Source organism: Oryx dammah, unplaced genomic scaffold, assembly GCF_014754425.2.
Source record: "Oryx dammah isolate SB20612 unplaced genomic scaffold, SCBI_Odam_1.1 HiC_scaffold_5, whole genome shotgun sequence".
In the NCBI taxonomy this organism is placed as follows: domain Eukaryota; kingdom Metazoa; phylum Chordata; class Mammalia; order Artiodactyla; family Bovidae; genus Oryx; species Oryx dammah.
In genome coordinates this window covers 87,030,885-87,046,554 of record NW_024070189.1, presented here as the reverse complement: position 1 = coordinate 87,046,554, position 15,670 = coordinate 87,030,885, and the positions used below count along the sequence as shown (strand labels likewise).

General features: G+C 39.3%; 1 protein-coding gene across 1 annotated transcript in view; it reads left to right on the top strand.

Annotated features, from left to right (window-relative positions):
* MEIKIN (meiotic kinetochore factor) overlaps positions 1 to 15,670 on the top strand; it is a 135,099-nt gene that overhangs the window by 47,066 nt on the left and 72,363 nt on the right. Inside the window, exons 8-9 of the mRNA XM_040241605.1 lie at positions 895 to 947; positions 14,291 to 14,361. Coding sequence (XP_040097539.1) covers positions 895 to 947; positions 14,291 to 14,361 — 124 coding nt within the window. The remainder of the gene's footprint in view (positions 1 to 894; positions 948 to 14,290; positions 14,362 to 15,670) is intronic.

Sequence of the window (15,670 nt, the reverse complement as noted above, 5' to 3'; positions counted from 1 at the left end):
GACCCAAGCAATCCCACTGCTGGGCATATACACCAAGGAAACCAGAATTGAAAGAGATATGTGCACCCCAGTGTTTATCACAGCACTGTTTACAATAGCCAGGACATGGAAGCAACCAAATGTCCATCAGCAGACGAATGGATAAGAAAGCTGTGGTACATATACAGAATGGAATATTACTCAGCCATTAAAAAAGGATGCATTTGAATCAATTCTAATAAGGTGGATGAAACTGGAGCCTATTATACAGAGTGAAGTAAGTCAGAAAGAAAAACACCAATACAGTACATTAATGCATATATATGAAATTTAGAAAGATGATAACGATGATCCTGTATGCGAGACAGCAAAAGAGACACAGAGATAAAGAACAGACTTTTGGACTCTGTGGGAGAAGGTGAGGGTGGGATGATTTGAAAGAATAGCTTTGAAACATGTATATTACCATATGTGAAACAGATCGCCAGTCCAGGTTCGATGCATGAGACAGGGCGCTCAGGGCCAGTGCACTGGGACAACCCTGAGGGATGGGATGGGGATGGAAGTGGGAGGGGAGTTCAGGATGGGGGACATAAGTACACCCGTGGCTGATTTGTGTTGATGTATGGCAAAAGCCACTACAATATTGTAAAGTAATTAGCCTCCAATTAAAATAAATTAATTAATTTAAAAAAATAAATAAATACTATGCTTTGTCTCACACTGATGGATACACATATTGCCTTTTCAAAAAACTATTAGTTCATATAGATATATTAACATTTTTCTAACTAGTTGTATTTTTTCTACAGGATAATTGATTGCATAGGAATGTCCTTACTTTAAGTATTATTTGAAGATTCTCAAAAGTTACTCAAAGAGTAAAATAATTCCATTAATTTGTTCTTATTCTAGCATGACGATGTTAGCAGACCAAAGTATTTCTCCAGAACCAAAGGCAGAATCAGGTAATTAATAATGAACTTTGAATCAGGTTCATATTCAGAATCATGTAATTAATAATGTAACTAATCATTTTTATAATCTTCTATTTCTTTATTTTTGTCACAGTATGATATATGTTAAGAAAACTGGTAGCCCAGGAAATTGAGTGCTTTTTAGTGTGTGGTTGTATTTAAGAAATGAAGATGTGTGAGGTTAGGTCTTAACTATCCCCACAGTACCTCTCATTAATTCATTTAATAAACATCTACTGGGTATATATTCTATACTAGGCATTACTGATATACACCAACAGGGATTGATATATTTTTCCTGTCCTTGTAAATTTCAGTCATAGGAGAAGAAGGTAATCAGTTAACAGATACATTGAAGTTATGTGTGATGATTGAAAAATAAAAGAAACAACAAAATGCCTTGCATTTTTTGGCTCTCTATTATGCAGTTTATTATTAGAATAAACTTAGCAAGACATTTACAACCTTATTAACATCTGCTTCATTTCAGATTTCTATTTTCTTTATTTCCTGCAGTAAGTTTTATAGCATTTGTTTAGGGATAAATTTAAAGAATTGCTTGCTTTGTTCCTGATGCATATAAAAGTCTGTATAAGCTGGAAAAAAAAGAATTTTTGGTGTTATCTTTACTTTAAGCAGGTATCTTAATGAGCATTTAGAAAATGCTAGGTATTAAGAAGTATGGGTATAAAAATGATTAAGGTGGTTTCCATCCTAAGGGAAATGAATCTGGTGATAAAAACTAAACTTGTAAAAGCACACATCCTTGAAAAGAGTAGCACCTACTACCCTGGAGGATGAGCATTAGAAGAAAGATTTGTTTTATAGGTCAAAGATTAAGGACCTTGTGAACAAGAGAAGAAAGGTATGAAAGGGAAAGTTGGTAAGAGTACCAAAAACAATCATGATTTTATCTAGATCTTGGCAAATAAAAAGTTTCAATTTGCAGTGGAAAATATCTATAAAGCCTGGCAGTAAGGCTGAATAGTCATTCTGTAATTACATATGCTTTTGTATTATTATTATGTGGTTGATTGACTTAAATTTTAAAATTAAATAAATCACATTTTGCTCTAGCGGTATTCTTCACATATTCCTTAATTCAACAAATCCGTTTGTTCCAGTTGTTTGTCAGGCTCTAAACTAAATGTTAGGAAACCAAGAAATGGCTATATTTCTGACCTCAAGGATCCAATAGTCTAGTAATAGAAACTAACAAGAAATTACTTCTCAGACTTCTGCTCAACCTTGTTTGCAATCTTACCTACTGCTATTAGTTATTAAATGTTCTTAAAGGCTGATTCCTTGATTTTAATCTCCTTTCAGTCTACCCACTGATATGTATAAGTGTCCTATAAAAGGGAGGACTTCCAAATTTTCCATTCTAGACTCTCCTCTGGATGCAGCTACCTCTGGACATCTCCCCTTGGATGATGTAGAGATACCTTATCTCATCATTCATTAATTTCCCTCATTCAGCAAATATTTATTAAGCACTCATGGTGTAACACAAACTATTTTAGTTGCTGGGGAACATGACAAATTCCTTGCCCTAACATAGTATATGTTATAGTAGAGAAAGAAAGATAATAAACAGATAAACAAGTACATATAACAATGTCAGAAATAAGAGTAATGTAGGACAAAAAGGAAGGTAAAAACATGGAATGTGGCTAGGGATGCTGTTTTGGACAAGTTAATCAGGGCAGGCCTTTCTGAGGACGGGACATTTGCACAGAGCTTGAATGAAGTGAGAGAGTGGGCTGTGTGAAAAATCTGAGGGCAGAGCATGCCAGGCGAAGGGAATAATAAGAGAAAAGGCCATGAGATGGGAATGTGTTTAGCAAGTTTGAAGAAAAGAGGTTAGTGTGAAGAGAGGAGCAAAATAAGGAAGTAAAAATGAATAGTTGAGGACATCCCTGGTGACTTAGTGTATAAGCATCTACCTGCCAATACAGGGAACATGGGTTCAGTCCCTGGCCTGAGAAGATTCCACATGCCACAGAGCAGCTAAGCCCATGTGCTACAACTACTGAGCCCAGGCTCTGGAACCTGCAAGCCACAACTAGTGGGCCGGTGTGTACTGAAGCCAGTACACCTAAAGCCTGTGCTCCTCAACAAGAGAAGCCCCTGCAATGAAAAGCCCACTCACGATAAGAAGAGTAGACCCTGCTTGCTGCAACTAAGGAAAGCCCATGTGCAGCAACAAAGACACAGAGCAGCCAAAAATAAAAATAATTAATTAAAAATATTTTTTAAAAATTTCTGATGGAGTGTTAATCTTAAAAAAAAAAAAAAGGATGAATTGTGGCCACAGGGCAAGTAGTATAATGTAGTCTTATATGCCATCACAAGGAGGAGGAATTTTTTTCTAAATGTTCTGATAAGTACATTTAGAGTAGAGGGAGGACATGATAAAGTACATATTTTAGAATTATTTTCTGGCTACTAGGTGAAGAATAGACTAAGGGGGCAAGAGTAGAGGCAAGAAAACATTGTCAGATAAACTATTGGAATGGTCAAATAATAGTATTTGAGACTTAAGTGGTAGCAGTGGTCTGATTTGAAATATATTTTAAAGGCAGATGGGCCAGGATTTTCTGATTAGATTCCTTAATGGGTAAGAGAGAAAAGTCAAGAATGACTCTTAAATTATTGGTTTGAGCAACTAGATGAATACTGGTATCATTTCTTGCAATAGGGACATTGTTGGGCAGAGCAAATTAGGAGAGTAACTAAGAGACTTTGATTTGCACATATTAACTTTTTTCTGTCAGCTCATGTACATAATGTTCCATGAAAGAATAAATAAACAAATATGCATATACTCAATATATTCAATATATGAAGCTTAAGATCAGGCAAGATTATTCTGGAAGATAGAAGTCAGAATAATGATAATCTTTAGAAAGGGAGATCAGTATAGTTCAGTCGCGCAGTGGTGTCAGACTCTTTGCGACTGCAGCGTGCCAGGCCTCCCTGTCCATCACCAACACCCAGAGTTTACTCAAATTCATGTCCATTGAGTCAGTGATGCCATCCAATCATCTCCTCCTCTGTCATCTCCTTCTCCTCCTGCCTGCAATCTTTCCCAGCATCAGGGTCTTTTCTAATGAGTTAGCTCTTCATATCAGGTGACCAAAGTATTGGAGTTTCAGCTTCAACATCAGTCCTTCCAATGAACACTCAGGACTGATCTCTTTTAGGATAGACTGGTTGGATCTCCCTGCAGTTCAAGGGACTCTCAAGAGTCCTCTCCAACACCATATGCAAAGCGTCAATTCTTTGTCGCTCAGCTTTCTTTATAGTCCAATTCTCACATCCATACATGACTTCTGGAAAAACCATAGCCTTGACTAGATGGACCTTTGTTGACAAAGTAATGTCTCTGTTTTTTAATATGCTGTCTAGGTTGGTCATAATGTTCCTTCCAAAGAATAAGCATCTTTTAATTTCATGGCTGCAGTCACCATCTGCAGTGATTTTGGAGCCAAAAAAAAAAAAAAAAAAAAGTCTAACACTGATTCCCCATCTATTTCCCATGAAGTGATGGGACTGGATGTCATGATCTTTGTTTTCTGAATGTTGAGCTTTATGCCAACTCTTTTACTCTCCTCTTTTACTTTCATCTAGAGGCTCTTTAGTTCCTCTTCACTTTCTGCCATAAGGGTGGTGTCATCTGCATATCTGAGGTTATTGATATTTCTCCTGACAATCTTGATTCCAGCTTGTGCTTCTTCCAGCCCAGCATTTTTCATGATGTACTCTGCATATAAGTTAAATAAGCAGAGTGACAATATACAGCCTTGACATACTCCTTTTCCTATTTGGAACCAGTCTGTTGTTCTATGTCCAGTTCTAACTGTTGCTTCCTGACCTGTATACAGATTTCTCAAGAGGCAGGTCAGGTAGTCTGGTATTCCCATCTCTTTCAGAATTTTCCACAGTTTATTGTGATTTACACAGTCAAAGGCTTTGGCATAGTCAATAAGGCAGAAATAGATGTTTTTCTGGAGCTCTCTTGCTTCTTCCATGATCCAGCAGATGTTGGCAATTTGATCTCTGGTTCCTCTGCCTTTTCTAAAACCAGCTTGAACATCTGGAAGTTCACGGTTCACGTTTTGCTGAAGCCTGGCTTGGAGAATTTTGAGCATTACTTTACTAGCATGTGAGATGAGTGCAATTGTGCGGTAGTTTGAGCATTCTTTGGCATTGCCTTTCTTAGGGATTGGAATGAAAACTGACCTTTTCCAGTCCTGTGGCCACTGTTGAGTTTTCCAAATTTGCTGGCATATTGAGTGCAGCACTTTCACAGCATCATCTTTCAGGATTTGAAACAGCTCAACTGGAATTCCATCACCTCCACTTGCTTTCTTCATAGTGATGCTTTCTAAGGCCAACTTGACTTCACATTCCAAGATGTCTGGCTCTAGGTGAGTGATCACACCATCGTGATTATCTGGGTTGTGAAAAACTTTTTTGTACAGTTCTTCTGTATATTTCTGCCACCTCTTCTTAATATCTTCTGCTTCTATTAGGTCCCTACTATTTCTGTCCTTTATTGAGCCCATCTTTGCATGGAATGCTCCCTTGGTATCTCTAATTTTCTTGAAGAGATCTCTAGTCTTTCCCATCCTATTGTTTTCCTCTATTTCTTTGCACTGATCACTGAGGAAGGCTTTCTTATCTCTCCATGCTATTCTTTGGAACTCTGCATTCAAATGGATATAACTTTCCTTTTCTCCTTTGCTTTTCAGTTCTCTTCCTTTCACAGCTATTTGTAAGGCCTCCTCAGACAGCCATTTTGCTTTTTTGTGTTTCTTTTTCTTGGGGAGCTACTAACTGGGAAAGAAAATGTAGGAAACTTCTGCGGTGTTGGAAATATTTTATGTCTTGACCTAGGGGATAACTATGTGGACAAATCCATGTAAATACAAGAGTTGTTCCCACTACTGTATATATGGATTACATTGGTAAAATATTAAAACTTCAAGAGGCTTATTAACCTTCAGTTGGGGATGTTATGAAAGCAATTTGTGACACAAGAGCCCAGAGTTCAAGGCAGAGACTGCGGCTGTAGATAAACATTTAGAGTCTGATATAGAGGTTTTGGGAGAAGGCAATGGCAACCCACTCCAGTACTCTTGCCTGGAAAATCCCATGGGCAGAGGAGCCCGGTAGGCTGCAGTCCATGGGGTGGCGAAGAGTTGGACACGACTGAATGACTTCACTTTCACTTTTCACTTTCATGCATTGGACAAGGAAATGGCAACCCACTTCAGTGTTCTTGCCTGGAGAATCCCAGGGACGGGGGAGCCTAGTGGGCTGCCGTCTGTGGGGTCACACAGATTCGGACACGACTGAAGTGACTTAGCAGCAGCAGCAGCATAGAGTTCGAAGCCATAAGAGTAGTTGAGTCATTTATGAAGAGAAAATTTTTAAAAAGACATGTAAGAAAGAATGTGAATGGAACACTTCAACAGTTAGAAGCAGCTATAACAGAAATTTCCAAGAGGTTAAACAGAAATAGTCGATGAGTTGTCACAACCAAGACTTAGCCTAGTCTTCCTTGATAGTGTCCTCCAACTCAGCAAATGTAGCTTAGTAAACTGAAACATGGGACCATCCTCAAAACCTTCTGCTTTGTCATTCCTGTCTCTAATCTGTTTCCAAGTCCTGGTACTAATTTTATCTTTTACAGAACTATCAAACCTGCAGCTTCTCTTTACATTGGAAGATGAAGGTGAGAGGAATAATTAGCCTCAAATGTTGCCAGATTTAGCAAACAAAATTACACAATGCCCGAAACTTCAGGAAAGCAGCAAATAATTTTTAATAGAATTGTATCATAAACATTGCATAAACTGCACTATTACATGGAAAATACTTTTGATAAAAAAAATTTGTCATTCATCTGAAATTTAGTTGGGCATCCTATGTTTAATTTAGCAACATATTAGCCTCTGCAGTGAGGCTATAATATATAATACAAGGATTAGAAAAACAATATTTTTTATGCCAGTTTGAAGAGGTTAAGTTTTAACTTGAGGGTAATAAAAAAAACCTCTGAAGGGTTTTAAGTAAGTTTTAGACTTGTATTAATATTTTGGGTATACAATGTGGACAGTGGACTTTAGAGGGAGGTGATTATTGGAAGCTATGTAACTGGTGAGTGTGGGGTACAGACAAAGTTAACATTATTCTCAGTGATGAAAAACTGAAAGCATTCCCCCTAATATCAGGAACAAGACAAGCATGTCCACTTTCACCAATGTTAATCAACATAGTTCTGGAAGTCCTAGCTACAACAATCAGAGAAGAAAAAGAAATAAAAGGAATCCAGATCCGAAAAGAAGAAGTAAAGCTCTCACTGTTTGCAGATGACATGATAGATAGTGTACATAGAAAACCCCAAAGATCCTATCAGAAAATTACTAGAGCTAATCAGTGAATTCAGCAAAGTCACAGGATACAAAATCAGTACACAGAAATCACTTGCATTTCTATATACTAACAATGAAAAATCAGAAAGAGAAATTAAGGAATCAATCCCATTCACCACTGCAACAAAAAGAATAAAATATCTAGGAATAAACTTGCCTAAGGAGACAAAAAAACTGTACACAGAAAATTATAAGACACTGATGAAAGAAATCAAAGATGACATGAACAGATGTAGAGATATTCCATGTTCCTGGGTAGGAAGAATCAATATTGTGAAAATGATTATGCTACCAAATGCAAAATACAGACTCAATGAGATCCCTATTAAATTACCAATGGCATTTCCCACAGAACTAGAATAAAAGATTTCACAAACATATGGAAACACAAAAGACCCCGAATAGCCAAAGGAGTCTTGAGAAAGAAGAATGGTGCTGGAGGAATCAACCTTCCTGACTTCAGATGATACTACAAAGCTACAGTCATTAAGACAATATGGTACTGGCACAAAAACAGAAATATAGACCAATGGAACAAGATAGAAATGCCAGAAATAAACCCATGCACCTATGGGTATCTTTTTTTGTTGACAAAGGAGGCAAAAATACACAATGGGGCAAAGACAATGTGGCAAAGACCTCTTCAACAAATGGTGCTGGGAAAACTGGAAAGCTACATGTAAAAGAATGAAATTAGAATGCTTCCTAACACCATACACAAAGATAAACTGGAAATGGATTCAGTTCAGTTCAGTTCAGTCGCTCAGTTGTGTCTGACTCTTTGTGACCCCATGAATCGCAGCACGCCAGGCCTCCCTGTCCATCACCAACTCCCGCAGTTCACTCAGACTCACGTCCATCAAGTCCGTGATGCCATCCAGCCATCTCATCCTTGGTCATCCCCTTCTTCTCCTGCCCCCAATCCCTCCCAGCATCAGAGTCTTTTCCAATGAGTCAGCTCTTCGCATGAGGTGGCCAAAGTACTGGAGCTTCAGCTTTAGCATCATTCCTTCCAAAGAAATCCCAGGGTTGATCTTCAGAATGGACTGGTTGGATCTCCTTCCCATCCAAGGGACCCTCAAGAATCTTCTCCAACACCACAGTTCAAAAGCATCAATTCTTTGGTGCTCAGCTTTCTTCACAGTCCAACTCTCACATCCGTACATGACCACTAGAAAAACCATAGCCTTGACTAGACGGACCTTAGTCGGCAAAGTAATGTCTCTGCTTTTGAATATACTATCTAGGTTGGTCATAATTTTTCTTCCAAGGAGTAAGCATCTTTTAATTTCATGGCTGCAATCACCATCTGCAGTGATTTGGAGCCCCCCAAAATAAAGTCTGACACTGTTTCCCCATCTATTTCCCATGAAGTGATGGGACCAGATGCCATGATCTTCATTTTCTGAATGTTAGGCTTTAAGCCAACTTTTTCGCTCTCCTCTTTCACTTTCATCGAGAGGCTTTTTAGTTCCTCTTCACTTTCTGCCATAAGGGTGGTGTCATCTGCATATCTGAGGTTATTGATATTTCTCCCGGCAATCTTGATTCCAGCTTGTGCTTCTTCCAGTCCAGCGTTTCTCATGATGTACTCTGCATATAAGTTAAATAAGCAGGGTGACAATATACAGCCTTGACGTACTCCTTTTCCTATTTGGAACCAGTCTGTTGTTCCATGTCCAGTTCTAACTGTTGCTTCCTGACCTGCATAAAGATTTCCCAAGAGGCAGGTCAGGTGGTCTGGTATTCCCATCCCTCTCAGAATTTTCCACAGTTTATTGTGATCCACACAGTCAAAGGCTTTGGCATAGTCAATAAAGCAGAGATAGATGTTTTTCTGGAGCTCTCTTGCTTTTTCCATGATCCAGCAGATGTTGGCAGTTTGATCTCTGGTTCCTCTGCCTTTTCTAAAACCAGCTTGAACATCAGGGAGTTCACGGTTCACGTATTGCTGAAGCCTGGCTTGGAGAATTTTGAGCATTACTTTACTAGCGTGTGAGATGAATGCAATTGTGTGGTAGTTTGAGCATTCTTTGACATTGCCTTTCTTTGGAATTGGAATGAAAACTGACCTTTTCCAGTCCTGTGGCCACTGCTGAGTTTTCCAAATTTGCTGGCATATTGAGTGCAGCACTTTCACAGGATTTGAAACAGCATCATCTTTCAGGATTTGAAACAGCTCAGCTGGAATGCCATTACCTCCACTAGCTTTGTTCGTAGTGATGCTTTCTAAGGCCCACTTGACTTCACATTCCAAGATGTCTGGCTCTAGATTAGTGATCATATCATCGTGATTATCTGGGTCATGAAGATCTTTTTTGTACAGTTCTTCCATGTATTCTTGCCACCTCTTCTTAATATCTTCTGCTTCTGTTAGGTCCAGACCATTTCTATCCTTTATCGAGCCCATCTTTGTATGAAATGTTCCCTTGGTATCTCTAATTTTCTTGAAGAGATCTCTAGTCTTTCCCATTCTGTTGTTTTCCTCTATTTCTTTGCATTGATTGCTGAAGAAGGCTTTCTTATCTCTTCGTGCTATTCTTTGGAACTCTGCATTCAGATGCTTATATCTTTCCTTTTCTCCTTTGCTTTTCACCTCTCTTCTTTTCAGAGCTATTTGTAAGGCCTCCCCAGACAGCCATTTTGCTTTTTTGCATTTCTTTACCATGGGGATGGTCTTGATCCCTGTCTCCTGTACGATGTCACGAACCTCATTCCATAGTTCTTCAGGCACTCTATCTATCAGATCTAGGTCTTTAAATCTATTTCTCACTTCCACTGTATAATCATAAGGGATTTGATTTAGGTCATACCTGAATGGTCTAGCGGGTTTTCCCTACTTTCTTCAATTTGAGTCTGAATTTGGTAATAAGGAGTTCATGATCTGAGCCACAGTCAGCTCCTGGTCTTGTTTTTGTTGACTGTATAGAGCTTCTCCATCTTTGGCTGCAAAGAATATAATCAATCTGATTTCAGTGTTGACCATCTGGTGATGTCCATGTATAGAGTCTTCTCTTGTGTTGTTGGAAGAGGGTGCTTGCTATGACTAGTGCATTGTCTTGGCAAAACTCTGTTAGTCTTTGCCCTGCTTCATTCTGCATTCCAAGGCCAAATTTGCCTGTTATTCCAGGTGTTTCTTGACTTTCTACTTTTGCATTCCAGTCCCCTATAATGAAAAGGACATCTTTTTTGGGTGTTAGTTCTAAAAAGTCTTGTAGGTCTTCATAAAACCGTTCAACTTCAGTTTCTTCAGCATTACTTGTTAGGGCATAGACTTGGATAACTGTGATATTGAATGGTTTGCCTTGGAGACGAATAGAGATCATTCTGTCATTTTTGAGATTGCATCCAAGTACTGCATTTCGGACTCTCTTGTTGATCATGATGGCAACTCCATTTCTTCTGAGGGATTCCTGCCCACAGTAGTAGATATAATGGTCATCTGAGTTAAATTCACCCATTTCAGTCCATTTTAGTTTGCTGATTGCTAGAATGTCAACGTTCACCCTTGCTATCTCTTGTTTGACCACTTCCAATTTGCCTTGATTCATGGACATTAAGCACAGGTGGCGGCGGCGGGCCGGCACACTAAGCGCGGTCAAGAGCTATCCCACGTCTGAAGTCAGGGACAGCGGCCCAGAGTGCCAGGCTGTGACGGCGCAGGAACGGCTGGGAGGAGCCACCCCGCGTCCGAGGTCAGGGCAGCAGCCAGGAGGAGCTACCCCATGTCCAAGGCCAGTGGCAGCCAGGAGGAGACACCCAGCGTCCGAGGCCAGCATCAGCTGGAAGAAGCTACCTCATGCCCGAGGCCAGGGGCAGGGACCCTGAGGAGCCACCCCGAGCCCAAGGCCAGGGGCGGCAGCTGGGAGGAGCCACCCATGCCCAAAGCCAGGGCCAGCAGAGGAGCAACCCGAGGAGCAGTGGCGAGGAGGCACAGGAGGGCCTAGAGGAGCTATCCCATGTTGAAGGTCAGGAACGGTGGCAGTAAGGAGATACCCTTCGTCCAAGGTAAGGAGCAGTGGTTGTGCTTTGCTGGAGCAGCCGTGAAGAGATATCCTACGCCCAGGGTAAGAGAAACCCAAGTAAGATGGTAAGTGTTGCAAGAGGGCATCAGAGGGCAGACACATTGAAACCATACTCACAGAAAACTAGTCAATCTAATCACACTAGGACCACAGGCTTCTCTAACTCAATGAAACCAAGCCATGCCTGCGGGGCAACCCAACATGGGTGGGTCACGGTGGAGAGGTCTGACAGAATGTGGTCCACTGGAGAAGGGAATGGCAAGCCACTTCAATATTCTTGCCTTGAGAACCCCATGAACAGTATGAAAAGGCAAAATGATAGGATACCGAAAGAGGAACTCCCCAGGTCATTAGGTGCCCAATATGCTACTGGAGATCAGTGGAGAAATAACTCCAGAAAGAATGAAGGGATGGAACCAAAGCAAAAAACAATACTCAGTTGTGGAAATGGATTAAAGACCTAAATGTAAGACCAGAAACTATAAAACTCTTAGAGGAAAACATAGGCAGAACACTCGATGACATAAATCAAAGCAAGATCCTCTATGACCCACCTCCTAGAGTAATGGAAACAAAAACAAAAGTAAACAAGTGGGACCTGATTAAATTTAAAAGCTTTTGCACAGCAAAGGAAATTACAAGCAAGGTGGAAAGACAACCCTCAGAATGGGAAAAAATAATAGCAAATGAAACAACTGATAAAGGATTAATTTCTAAACTATACAAGCAGCTCATACAAGTCAATGCCAGAAAAACAAACAACCCAGTCAAAACGTGGGAAAAAGTCTGAAACAGACATTTCTCCAAAGAAGACATACAGATGGCGAATAAACACATAAAAAGATGCTCAATATCGCTCATTATTAGAGAAATGCAAATCAAAACTACAATGAGGTATCACCTCACACCAGTCAGAATGGCCATCATCAAAAAGTCTACAAACAAACAAAAAAAAAAGTCTACAAACAATAAATGCTGGAGAGAGAGTGGAGAAAAGGGAACGCTCTTGTGGGAATTGTGGGAATGTAAATTGATATAGCCACTGTGGAAGACTGTATGGAGATTGCTTAAAAAACTAGGAACAAAACCACCATATGACCCAGCAATCCCACTCCTAGGCACATACCCTGAGGACACCAAACTTGAAAAAGACACATGTAATCCCATTGTTCATTGCAGTACTATTTACAATAGCCAGAACATGGAAGCAACCTCGATGTCCATCAACAGATGGACGGATAAAGAAGTTGTGGTACATATACACAATAGAATTTTACTCAGCCATAGAAAGCAACACATTTGAGTCAGTTCTAATGAGGTGGATGAACCTAGAGCCAATTACACAGAGTGAAGTAAGTCAGAAAGAGAAAGATAAATATCATATTCTAACCCATATATATGGAATCTAGAAAAATGGTACTGAAGAATTTATTTACAGGGAGCAGAGGACAGACAGACATAGAGAATAGACTTATGGACAAGGGGAGAGGGGAGGAGAGGGTGAGATGTATGGACAGAGTCACATGGAAACTTACATTCCCATATGTAAAATTGATAGCCAACGGGAATTTACTGTATGCCTCAGGAAACTCAAACAGGGGGCTCTGTATCAACCTAGAGGGGTGGGATGGGTAGGAAGGTGGGAGGGAAGTTCAAAAAGGAGGGGATATATGTATACCTATGGCTGATTCATGCTGAGGTTTGACAGAAAACTACACAATTCTGTAAAGCAATTATCCTTCATTTCAGTTCAGTTCAGTTGCTCAGTCGTGTCTGACTCTTTGCAACCCCATGAACAGCAGCACGCCAGGCCTCCCTGTCCATCACCAACTCCTGGAGTTCACCCAAACCCATGTCCATCGAGTTGATGATGCCATCCAACCATCTCATCTTCTGTCATCCCCTTCTCCTCCTATGCTCAATCTTTCCCAGCATCAGGGTCTTTTCAAATGAGTCAGCACTTCGCACCAAGTGGCCAAAGTATTGGAGTTTCAGCCTCAACATCAGTCCTTGCAATGAACACCCAGGACTGATCTCCTTTAAGATGGACTTGTTGGATCTCCTTGCAGTCCAAGGGACTCTCCAACACCACAGTTCAAAAGCATCAATTCTTCAGCGCTCAGCTTTCTTTATAGTCCAACTCTCACATCCATACGTGACCACTGGAAAAACCATAGTTTTGACTAGACGGACCTTTGTTTGCAAAGTAATGTCTCTCTTTTCAATATGTTGTCTAGTTTGGTCATAACTTTCCTTCCAAGGAGTGTCTTTTAATTTCATGGCTGCAGTCACCATCTGCAGTGATTTTGGAGCCCAGAAAAATAAAGTCAGCCACTGTTTCCACTGTTTCCCCATCTATCTGCCATGAAGTGATGGGACCGGATGCCATGATCTTCATTTTCTGACTGTTGAGCTTTAAGCCAATTTTTTCACTCTCCTCTTTCACTTTCCTCAAGAGGCTCTTTAGTTCCTCTTCACTTTCTGCCATAAGGGTGGTGTCATCTGCATATCTGCATCTCCATATCCTTCAATTAAAAAATAAATTTTTCAAAAATAAAGATGCCTGAGTGTGTTTTAAATGCTAGTAAAAAAGTTATAGTAGAGAGTGAAAATGGAAGGATAATTAAGAATTCAAGTTACATTCAACTTCTTGTACTAATTGAAAGCTAAATCTTTTATATACAGTTTATTTATTCCTGTGAAACTAAAGAATTCTTTCTCCTGTCACGTTGTTCAAGTTAGGTTGTTCTAAAACTATTACAAAATCAGTCATTAAAATCAATTTTGTTTTTAAATTTGAGTTCTCTTTTCTGTACTTTAGATGTAACAACAGGTGAAATAACACTAACGTATATTGTTGTTATAGATAATGCATCTTGTGGAGTTTTACTTGCTGAGAAAAATTACCCTTCGACCCCTGGGGAAAAAAGAGAAAAAGTAAGTATTGAAGCAGAATAACCTTATAAACCATAAATTTCATTAATATAGAAAATACTTTTTTCTTTTAGACAATACTTTATACGAATTATTTTTCAGCTATTTAAACCAACAATTGAAAACGTTTTTGGAGTTTATCAGATTACATTATTGTTGCATGTATATATACTCTATATAAATTTAATGAAAGAAGATTAAAATGTACAATTTTTCCAATTGCTTTTTGGATAATTGGATATCTGTTAGTAATTTAAAGTGACAATAATGCATTTGCTTTGTAGTCAAAACAGTGTTCTGTGTTAAGGAATTATAAATCAGTACATTAGGCCTGGAATCTAGTGGTCTTTGGGGAGGAATTCAGACTTGACTTTGCATATAGCAGTAGCTACTATTTGAGTGGCTACTAAATGTAAGCATTATTCTAAGAAGTTTTTGTTAATTATATGTTTTTATAGCATTCCTGTTAGGTAAGTTTTTCATTTGTTTTATTTTTTAGCTAAAATTTAAGGTTTAAGTGTTAACCAGTATGCTTGAGGAATTTATGGCAAGTCTTCCTTGATCTGAAGCCTATACTTTTTTCACTCTACCATACTATCACTGTATAACTGGAGAGCAGATTAAAAGAGGGCAAGAGTATCAGCAAGAAGATTCATAAATACGAAGTTACAAAGATTTTTGGTGGGAAATTGTGGTAGCTTTAACTAGGATGTTTTGTAGGAGATATGAAAAAATATGCATGGATTCAAGATATTTTGCCTGTAGAGTTCATTGGATTGGATATAGAGGCAGAAAGAGTGAGTGGTGTCAAGAAAGACTTCTAGGTTTGTGTCTTAAGCAGCTTTGATGGATAAAGGTGCTATATAATGTGACAGGAAAAGCAGGAGGTCTGAAGGCACATGAAGATGAAAATGTTGGAAGCACCACTGGCTGCAAGTTTTCAGGTCAGAAAAATAAAAGAGGAGTGTACAATATTATAGATATTTTAGAATGTATAGTATTGGACAAAATCACTTGGGAAAGAGTATCTAGAGAGTAAGGAAGAGAAAGGGATCCAGGATCAATTCTTGGAAAATTCTACAGTCAGGTGGAAAAGAAAGAGTGGACAGAGAGGAGGGGAGAATAAACAGCATATGGTATCATAGAAGATAAGGGAGGAGGACTTTTGCTCCTAAAAGGGAGAGTGGCCAGTTTTGCCAAGTGCTGCTTGCAGGTCATGTTATAAAGAATTTTGGAAAATTGAAGGACTTTCAGTTTCTGACCTAACATGAAAGGAATTTAGAAATCATTGCTCTGTCCTAGCAAGTAGAAA